Here is a 9,150-nt window from a genome sequence, read left to right on the forward strand (position 1 = left end):
GTAGGTTGGGAAGAAATACCTGTTTTAATTAAAAAAAGGCAAATGGTTAGAATGCAAAAATCATGTGACCGTGGTGCTAGTGGCAGAGACAGCGAGCGTCGAGAGGCCAAGAAGCCGGTTGGCAGTGTTGGCAGTCGAACAATCAGACAAGCAAGAAAGAGTCAACACGGGCAACTCGGTCAACATCAACACTCGAGAGCGAGGCGTCGCCTCGCCGCCCGTTGCCGTATCTGTTCGCCGCGTTGCTCTTCCTCGAGGTTTCGAATTTGCAGCAGTCGCGAGTCGCGAGTGCTGTGCGACAAAGAAGCGCCGAAGCGCGTAGTTGTGCAGCGTTTATGTGAGAACCGCAGAGCGCAGACGGAGGTGCAATCTGCGAGTTGACCTCTGTCCGAAGCGGCGATTGGAAGCGTTTTGGTGCGACCGCCGCAGCTGCGGAGGTGATATCGCGAATCCGTGGCCGGAGGAGGAAGAGGAGGAACCGGAGCAAGGGCAACGGCAGTGCCGGTCGGGGAGCGGTAGGCGGTTGGCCGTTGTCGCTGTCGGACCGACGCAGACCGTAGAGGCGCTGCAACCGGTGCCTTAGCAACAGCATTGACAGTCGAGATGCAGCGCCCAGAACCGGAGTGCTCCAGTGACCATTGATGCGGAGTGCATGTGCGGGCCGCGATCTCGTCTCGCGGCGCATTCTTGAACCGTCCGGAGCAGACGCCGCGGCCGCCGCCGCCGCCGCCGCCCGGACGGACATGATGGTCTATCCCGACCCCCAGTGGAGCTGCTCGGCCACGGCACCCATGCTCCAGCTGTACGACGACGTCGGATACCGAGGTGAGTACGCGGAGACTTCGACGACCGGTCGGGCGTCAAACGCTCCACACATGCATTCGCGACCACAAAAAACACCACGATTCGGCATAAACCGTAACTCGTACCATTAAATCTTTAAAAACTGGCTCCGTGCAGACACGCTCATGCCTCAGATGGCCCGCTCGACCGCTCATGCCTCTACAAATATGTCAACGACATTCGCGATCCCGATCACAAGAACCAGATCATTATCTCGCATATGACATCCCGTTACTCACAATCGACTATTAATCTACTCGTTTTCTAGTAAACGTCGTCGAAGCCTTGCAAGAGTTTTGGCAGATGAAGCATGCCCGCGGCGCCGACCTCCGCAACGGGGCCCTCGTCATATACGAATCCGTACCCTCCAACGCCCAACCCTACGTCTGCTACGTCACCCTTCCTGGAGGCTCCTGCTTCGGCAGCTTCCAGGTTAGTCGCACCGACACCATCTAACCGCAGACAAACAATAAATGGATACTACAAACACTCAATCCACTTAATTTCCCACAACCCAACTTCCCCACCCTGCTACTAATAACTCGCTACTACAATACAGACCATACAAAAATAGAATACATGTCTTTCAATAACCCGACGTTTACCTAAAGAGAAGCAACCTATCCTGGCTCGGCCCGGCTCGTGAAATCAGGTTATAAAGCAACATATTTATGCAGCGAGTCACTAGGATCCAATTAGACATCTTTGACATCGGGAAACCCACAATGACTCGAGTCCCTCACGAATGCCATCGTCGTTACGGGTCGACTGCACGCTCTAAAAGGGACAACCTTTGCGATATATCTTCTTTAGGCACTACTTTTGTTCGTTCTTATTTGTTTTCATACAACCACGGTTCGGCACTCCAGTCCGACTCCGGGCATTCTTTGCAATTCTTTCAATGCTCCCTCAGGTGTACTACAGCCCTCTCGTGCTCATTCTAGAACTGTCCGACCAAAGCTGAGGCCCGCCGCAGCGCAGCGAAGATCGCACTGATGAACTCCGTTTTCAACGAGCATCCGTCCCGTCGCATTTCGGACGACTTCATCGAGAAGGCAGTCGCCGAGGCTCGGAATTCCTTCAAGGGGGATCCCGAAGAGGCGGACAACCCGAACACCGGGATAGGCGCGTTCCGGTTCATGCTGGAGTCGAACAAGGGACGCACCATGCTGGAGTTCCAAGAATTGATGACTGTGTTTCAGCTGTTGCATTGGAACGGCAGCTTGAAGGCCATGAGAGAGCGGCAGTGCAGCCGACAAGAAGTGGTGGCGCATTACTCCAACAGGGCTTTAGACGACGACATGCGATCCCAGATGGCCTTAGACTGGATCGCTCGGGAGCAGGAGTGCGCCGGATCTCTCCGTCGCGAGCTGAACCAAGCCGAACGGGAACTGGAATCGGCGAGACTTGCAGGACGCGAGTTACGTTTCCCCAAAGAGAAAAAGGACATCCTCATCCTTGCTCATACCCAAGTCAACGTCAGTTAATCGCTTCGCTTGCGTTTTGTACGTTATATGTTAAGTTTTTTGTGAGACTGTTTTTGTTATGATAAGTAAATTATTGAATGTTTCATGTTGATATTGTAAAATAGGACTTCTCAACTCGTCAAGTATCCTTTGAAGATCTCTTGCTTTTTGATATTTAGGCCGGTTCTAAGTATGCGGCGGGAGACCGACTGACGATTTTAAGTGCGTCTCCGGCATTTAAAATTACGCACGCAAAAACCTGATTCCATTTTGGGGATTTCACATTCGAGGTACAGGGCGCTTGTTTTTCGATTTCGCGGAGCTTCGGACTTACCCATTTTCCATTTCATTTATAACAAATCGTAATTATGCGAGGACCATGTTTCGTCAATAATTCACTTAATGGGAACTGGTTTTTGATTTTTTTTTTAATTATGTTTAGCTATTGCTGAATTTACAAGCTATCATTTTGACTGATTATTGCTGTTGCCTCTATATAGTGCTAACTATTTTATTATTTTAATTATTCAAATAAACTTTTTAATCATACCAGATGTTTCACTTACGACGTGCCATTCCTGTTCTACTGCTGAAACGATTTTCCCAGACGGGTCAACGACCATTTAAAAGCCAGTAGTAATCTATGGATAATAATCAATTTGACTGAACACCCACTTTTTAAATTAAATTATGACCCAAAGATGTTCTATGGCTACCATCTAACGACTCGAATAGATGCTCTTGATACACCGTCAGAGAACACTTAACGCTAAAAAAAGTTTTAACAATAGTCGGAACACGCTATGACAAATGTGTTGTGTTCAAACATAAAACCATTATTTAAAGCTGTTATCAGCAGACATCCATCATTATTATCGCAGTAATTACTGCTAATTGGAAGATGTTTTCGCGCCTTACTGATTCGAAATCGACACACTAACTATGAATTTATTACTCTCTGATTAAAAGTGTAACGTGGGGTATGTAGTCCAAACGACGTAGTGTACTGTTGGTTGCATTGAACGTAATTTTCATACGTGTCTGTCAGTTTGGTGTATACTTGGTTGCATAGACACTACGGTAACGCCCTCATACGTCACTTGACTTATAACAAGCTCGAGATGATCCGCCCCCTACGATCTTGTTATCGCAATTAAATACCGTCAATCGTCCGAACGTCGTTAAATGCTAAATGGTAAAATAATTCGGAGGGTTGATGTTTGTTGAATATTACTCGCGTAAATTGTTGATTTTGTTGGGTGTCTTTAGTTGTTATGTGATTTTCGGTGCGTGATTCGAAGAGGGAGTAATAAACGAATGACGGTTGTGATTGTTTATATTCGCCAAGAATTAATCAGAGTAATGTGCCCTTACTTATTCGGCTAGTGATAACTAATTTTCGGTCATTTGGCATGATCATAGCAGAACAATGACCGTCGACTTCAACGATTATTTTTGGGTGAGTGTCACAACAGTATAACCTATCTCAGGAAGTTGTATTGACGTCCGTTTCTAATCTAATTAAGATTATTAAACCCGAAATTTAATGTCCACAGGGCGAGAAGAACAATGGATTCGATGTTCTATACCATAACATGAAGTATGGCCTAGTAGCAAGCAAAGATTTCGCTGAATTACTTCGAGAGCGGTAAGTGCCCGAACCTTTTTGACCGTCAATTTAATCACGCTCTTGACACCAGGTCAAACATTGAAGAAAACAACTCTAAATTACTTAGCAAATTCGCTAAACAGGCAGGAAGTTGTTGTAATCAAGGCACTTTCGCTCCATTATGGCAAGTCTTAAAAACATCAGCCGAGCGGCTGTCCGCTTTACACATGCAAATGGTGCAGAAAGTCACGGATTTGGTTAAAGAAGTTAACAAATATTCGGAAGAATTGCATAAAAAACACAAAACCGTAATTCAAAAATCTCTAAAGTTAATTCAAAATTTCACGCTTCGGTTATAGGTGAAGGAAGACGAATCCGGGACTCTCGAATCTGTACAGTCAATGCAAAATGTCACTCTTATGGTACAAAAATGTAAAGACACTTATACCCAAAGGGGTATAGAATTAGAAAAGTTAAGAAAAGACAATGCTAGCCCTAAAGAAATAGAAAAGGCCGAATTAAAGTTGAAAAAAGCTCAGGAAGAGTACAAGTCATATGTCGAAAAATATACCGTTATTAAAGAAGATTTCGAGAAGAAAATGTCAGTCACTTGTAAAAATTTTCAAGAGCTTGAAGTTGCACATCTGGTCCACATGAAAGAGTTCCTCAATTCATATGCTGAAGTCGTAGAATGGACACACGAACAAATGGGAAAAGTACACAAAGAATTCAAACAACAGTGCGTTGAACTGACGGTGGATCAGTTGCTGGACCAATTCGTTCGCAACAAATCCACCGGACTAGAGAGACCAGGTAAATGTGAACCATAATTTTGTAAAACGTGCCGTTTACCCACGGAAGCTTGAATGTGAGAAAGAATGCCTCAGCCGAACGACTGTCAAAAACTATTGTCTACGTAGAAAGACATTACGTCATTATTTTGAAAGGTCATCGTTTTCTCAATACAGTTACACGTAATTTGTCTTACGTAATTCAAACTGAAATTTTTCTGACAATTGCTGAAACGGGGTTATTCTAATTATAGGAAGTCGATTTGTTGATCATTTTGTATCCAACAATAATCAGTTTCGAGGCAACGTGATTGCACGCTTTGTTGGAAAGTATCACTATAATCTTAACCTAAAATTAGTACTCAGGAAACAGTAATCTTTAAAAAAATGCTGTAGAGTGTGTGTCCATTGTGGAGCAACTATTGTTGCCCCAAAAACAAGAACAGGACATTTCAAAAATGATTTGAAGGGTACTAGTGTATGTACATATATTTATGTATTTTAGCACACCTTATGGACCAGGTTTTTTGGAAATTTCGTGTTTTTGTGAGTAGACTGAGTAATTTGCTCACGATTGCTTGGTGCATAATTAAATTTGTGATCGAATGTCTGATATATGACGCAATCTCATTAACAGGATTTAATTTGAAAAAATATTTCAGGCGATATAAATATTCTAAGAAAAATTCTTTCTTCATGAAAGGTGTTGTTTCTTGAAAATCGCGTTACAAGGAAAAAAGGGGTAATCTCGGACGAGTTTCTTGAAGATCGTAATTAACGATTTTTGGGGCGATTGAACTAGAAAATTCGCGAAATTCCTCATGTCAATATACGCATGCGTGGCAAGTTCGTCGATATATTGTTATATAATGAAAGTTTTTGTGTAAATTATCATTGCGAATGAAATTTGCAATTCATACGGTTTCATGCTTTCCACTTTTAGCCGTAACGTATTTTGTGACTGGTTGAAGCCAATAAAGCTTTTAAAGAACTGTTTGTTATGCGTTCGTTTGAAAGAAGATTGACGTTTTACTGGGCGCCCACAGCATTTATTTATATGTTTGACGTATAGATGAAAGTCACGAGCTTCGTTCGCTCCGTCCTTCCAGTTGCGTCCTTTTCGTGGTGTATAAATTGAAACCCGTCGAGGACTTCATGCTGACTCATTTCGTGCGTAAACAGGCCACTAAATAAATTATTGTGGTTATTATTTTATTAGGTCGCATTGTTATACGATAATGTTAAGCAGTGTCCTTTTAAGCCGCTTACACGAGCCGATTATCCATGCGATAAGGTTTGTAGTATGTGTTTATCCCGTCGCCTTGTGGTGTTCGCTGGATAACGTGTGGTTTTGTTGAAGGTATAGTTGATATAGAGGAGGCGCTGATGTCGCCGACCCAGGACTCTGAGAGCTCGAAGCCAGCAAAGCGTGAAGGTAATGGCAATAGCGACCAGACCGTGCCAACACATGCCAAAACATCCCGCCGTACAACTTCCCTTCTCAATCTCTTCATGTCTAACTCCCAGGGTACGTGTCAGTTTCCTGGTCGCTGTAGCACTATTAACCCGGGCAAGGGCTGTGTTTTCAGGATCACGCGAGAGCCGAGCCGGCCCATGCAGCGCGCCTTCGAGCCCTACGAGCCCAGAAGGGGACCAACAGCTGACTCGACACCCCCACCGTGGATCAAAGTGTAACTCAACTTCTTTTTACTAGATGTCCTGCATGTCTGGCGTCGGCTCGAGCTGTTTTATGACGGTGGCGGTTATTTTGTCATCTTTCACAGATTCTATGCTTGCTACCACTCTCACTGTGCTGTTGGGCTTTTAGCAGGTAGCAGACCCGGATTTTCTTACGTACCCTGAACCACCTGCACGTTTATTGTTAAATCAGGCTGTGTTGGCAGGGCATAGCACGCTACAGACATACATATTCCCTCACCATTGCTTACACGACTCATATACATCTCATTATTCATACTCTGACCGTTATTATGTTCTACTCACGATGGCATATTGTAGGGTTTTTACGTAGTAGGCGCGAAAAAGCGAAACAAAAGAAATCGAAAAAGAAAGTCAAAGACAATGTTGATACTCAAAGCAATAAAGAAGAAAAGTCTGATATGTAAGTTGACTTTGCGTTGTTAAAACTTGTAATGACGTTGGTACGTAGGGAAGAAAAAGACGAATCTCAAAGAACTACCACGGCTGTGGAACCAGGAGCACCCGAAGTAGACGAAGATGGTTACGTTATACCACCGAATGTTCCTCATAGTTGGAACAACGAAAAAGGAAGCTTCTATTCGTCCTCAGATTCTGATACCGGTAATTCAAACTAGAGACCCATAACAACAACGAAAAACCAAACGTTTTTTTAGACGATGAACGTGAACGCAAAATCCACGTCGAAATAAAACCGCTAAATAATGGATCTGCACCTATGTCCGCTTCAGTAGATGAATTAAGAGCCACTGTAGAAAATATATATTTATCCCCTGTAGGAAGTACCTATGGCAGACGCGGTTCCAATTTAGATAATCAAGATTTAGCAATGAAACGTTCACAGTCGGTCTCCCAACAACTTGGTAAACCAAGTAGTGACTTATTAGGTCTAAATTTTGTGCAAAGCCCTAACGCTTCTAATTCTTCTACACCTACCAGTTCACATCCTTACGCACCCTTGCAGAGCCCGTCTCAGTTAGCCTTAAATTCTCCGACTCTTTCAGTTTCATCCAAATATGCAGGTAATTACGAATCGGGTGAAACCAGACACTATTCACCCAAGCCTTTCCAGATCTAGGTGATTTATTATCCGAAGACGGTGAAGTTCCATCAGGTGGTGTTACAAAACAACCACTACGACAAACCCCAACTCCCACGTCTGGGTATATGTCTATTCCCAGACCGCCGTCTCGTCGTTCAGATCCTCGACACATGAATCAAAGTAATATTTCAAGAGCTGATAGCATTAATAGCTTGGAGTTTCGCACTGCTTGTGTTCCTGTGGGAGTCTCTAGAGGACCCTCGCCGCTTACCATCGGAATGGCCGATACTATTCCCTTGGCCGTCGCTTTCCATGAGATTGTTCACTCGTACTTCCGAGGGGCCGACGAAACCAGGTACACAAAACACCTCTAGCCTAAAACGCGCCAAAAACAACTACCGTGTTTGCGGCGGTACACTATTTTTTCGAATTTGTGTTGGAAAAACGGGCCGATCTTTAGGCTAGGGATTTTGTAGGAGTTCGGTTCGACACCAAAAGGTGTATTCCCGCAGGTGTCAAGTGAAGATGTCTGGCGAAATGATGCTATCTTTCCCGGCTGGCATAGTTACAATTCTTGCAAATAATCCAAATCCGGCGAAGTTGGTATTCCGGGTAAAGAATACCCAAAGACTTACCAGTATTTTACCAAATAAGCAATTAGTGGCCATGTAAGGACTCGTTTCTTGTTTCTTCTAATCTTCAATTGCTTCTTACAGTGATAACGGACAATCAGCAACTGATAATTTAGTCTTGGAATTTAATATGTCTGCTTTAAGTGCTTTGTTGAAGAAGCAATCGGAACAGAATCCTAGCGCCTCCTATTTCAATGTAGATATTTTGAAGTATCAAGTAAGTACCATTGAAGGTAGTTGAAAGTACCCGTTCGTGTTCGGAAGAGTACTTTTTTCGGTAACAATGTGACTTGTCCACAGATAAAACCTAAGCCAGGGGCAAATTCGTGCCCCTTTCAACTTGTGGCCTATTGGAAGTGTACAAGCTCGCATACAGATTTAAAAGTGGATTACAAATATAATTCACACTCGATGAGTTCCCCAACGCCATTATTGAACGTTACTGTGGCAGTTCCTGTGGACGGTGGTGTCAAAAATCACCACTTAAAACCTGCGGCTCAGTGGTCGGTAGGTAATTAATGAAATAGCCGATTTTGACCGATTGGGTTACAGGGCGCCCGATACGAATAGGGTTATATGGAAATTCACGGAACTGTCACAACACTCGGATAATCATGGCGTCGGATCATTATTAGGTCGGTTTGATCTTGAAAATGGTCCGACAACACCTGCTACTATTTCGGCTGCGTTCAATTGCGAAGGTACGACGTTATCGGGGATAGAATTTCAGTTGGTAGGATCTGGGTATCGATTGTCTCTAGTCAAGCGACGGTTTATTTCTGGTAAATATATATGCGATGGCGATTTAAAATATAGTTCAGGTACTGGAACGCCGTCTACTGGATCTGCTGCTGCAAGTACCGTTTCTTCGACCGGCGATCCTAATTGCTAGCATTCCCACATATCACATGTGCAATACGGTTCGTATATAATCTTTAAATTTGTACGTCAACTATTTTTATTTATGACTATTTCCATGTTACATAGCATATATTATATATAGTTTATGAAGCTATTTTATAATCAATAAAGATTTTGTAAAGGAGTA

General features: G+C 43.7%; 2 protein-coding genes across 3 annotated transcripts; both read left to right on the forward strand.

Moving 5' to 3' along the window:
• Positions 1 to 95: 95 nt before the first annotated feature.
• Positions 96 to 2,858, forward strand: LOC135141232 (protein limb expression 1 homolog). Its single transcript, XM_064072140.1, has 3 exons — positions 96 to 825; positions 1,112 to 1,275; positions 1,788 to 2,858. The coding sequence occupies exons 1-3, from the start codon at positions 642 to 644 to the stop codon at positions 2,328 to 2,330; spliced, it is 891 nt and encodes a 296-aa protein (XP_063928210.1). The 5' UTR covers positions 96 to 641; the 3' UTR covers positions 2,331 to 2,858.
• A 563-nt stretch (positions 2,859 to 3,421) lies between these two features.
• On the forward strand, positions 3,422 to 9,147 carry LOC135141224 (F-BAR domain only protein 2). 2 transcript variants are annotated; one of them, XM_064072117.1, is made up of 14 exons: positions 3,422 to 3,768; positions 3,866 to 3,957; positions 4,010 to 4,226; positions 4,278 to 4,731; positions 6,070 to 6,237; positions 6,299 to 6,400; positions 6,729 to 6,831; positions 6,880 to 7,031; positions 7,085 to 7,450; positions 7,501 to 7,825; positions 7,983 to 8,138; positions 8,187 to 8,319; positions 8,403 to 8,605; positions 8,655 to 9,147. In XM_064072117.1, the coding sequence occupies exons 1-14, from the start codon at positions 3,739 to 3,741 to the stop codon at positions 8,992 to 8,994; spliced, it is 2,841 nt and encodes a 946-aa protein (XP_063928187.1). In that variant the 5' UTR covers positions 3,422 to 3,738; the 3' UTR covers positions 8,995 to 9,147. The 2 variants fall into 2 exon arrangements, with proteins under 2 accessions (XP_063928187.1, XP_063928188.1); XM_064072118.1 differs by lacking the exon at positions 6,299 to 6,400 and having other exon boundaries at positions 3,423 to 3,768; positions 6,070 to 6,144.
• The last annotated feature ends 3 nt before the right edge of the window (positions 9,148 to 9,150 follow it).

Source organism: Zophobas morio, unplaced genomic scaffold (genome assembly GCF_036711695.1).
Source record: "Zophobas morio isolate AGI-343-1 ecotype UQ-CSIRO unplaced genomic scaffold, CSIRO_AGI_Zmor_V1 ptg000044l, whole genome shotgun sequence".
In the NCBI taxonomy this organism is placed as follows: Eukaryota; Metazoa; Arthropoda; class Insecta; order Coleoptera; family Tenebrionidae; genus Zophobas; species Zophobas morio.

What these genes read in the sequence shown, in the direction of transcription:
- LOC135141224 (XM_064072117.1), top strand. Translation starts at nt 3,739, where the DNA reads ATGACCGTCGACTTCAACGATTATTTTTGG. An exon ending in AAAGAAGAAAAGTCTGATAT is followed by an intron (nt 6,832 to 6,879) that starts GTAAGTTGACTT and finishes GTTGGTACGTAG; the next exon opens with GGAAGAAAAAGACGAATCTC. An exon ending in GTCCTCAGATTCTGATACCG is followed by an intron (nt 7,032 to 7,084) that starts GTAATTCAAACT and finishes ACGTTTTTTTAG; the next exon opens with ACGATGAACGTGAACGCAAA.
- LOC135141232 (XM_064072140.1), top strand. Translation starts at nt 642, where the DNA reads ATGCGGAGTGCATGTGCGGGCCGCGATCTCGTCTCGCGGCGCATTCTT. An exon ending in CGACGACGTCGGATACCGAG is followed by an intron (nt 826 to 1,111) that starts GTGAGTACGCGG and finishes CTCGTTTTCTAG; the next exon opens with TAAACGTCGTCGAAGCCTTG. An exon ending in CCTGCTTCGGCAGCTTCCAG is followed by an intron (nt 1,276 to 1,787) that starts GTTAGTCGCACC and finishes TGCTCATTCTAG; the next exon opens with AACTGTCCGACCAAAGCTGA.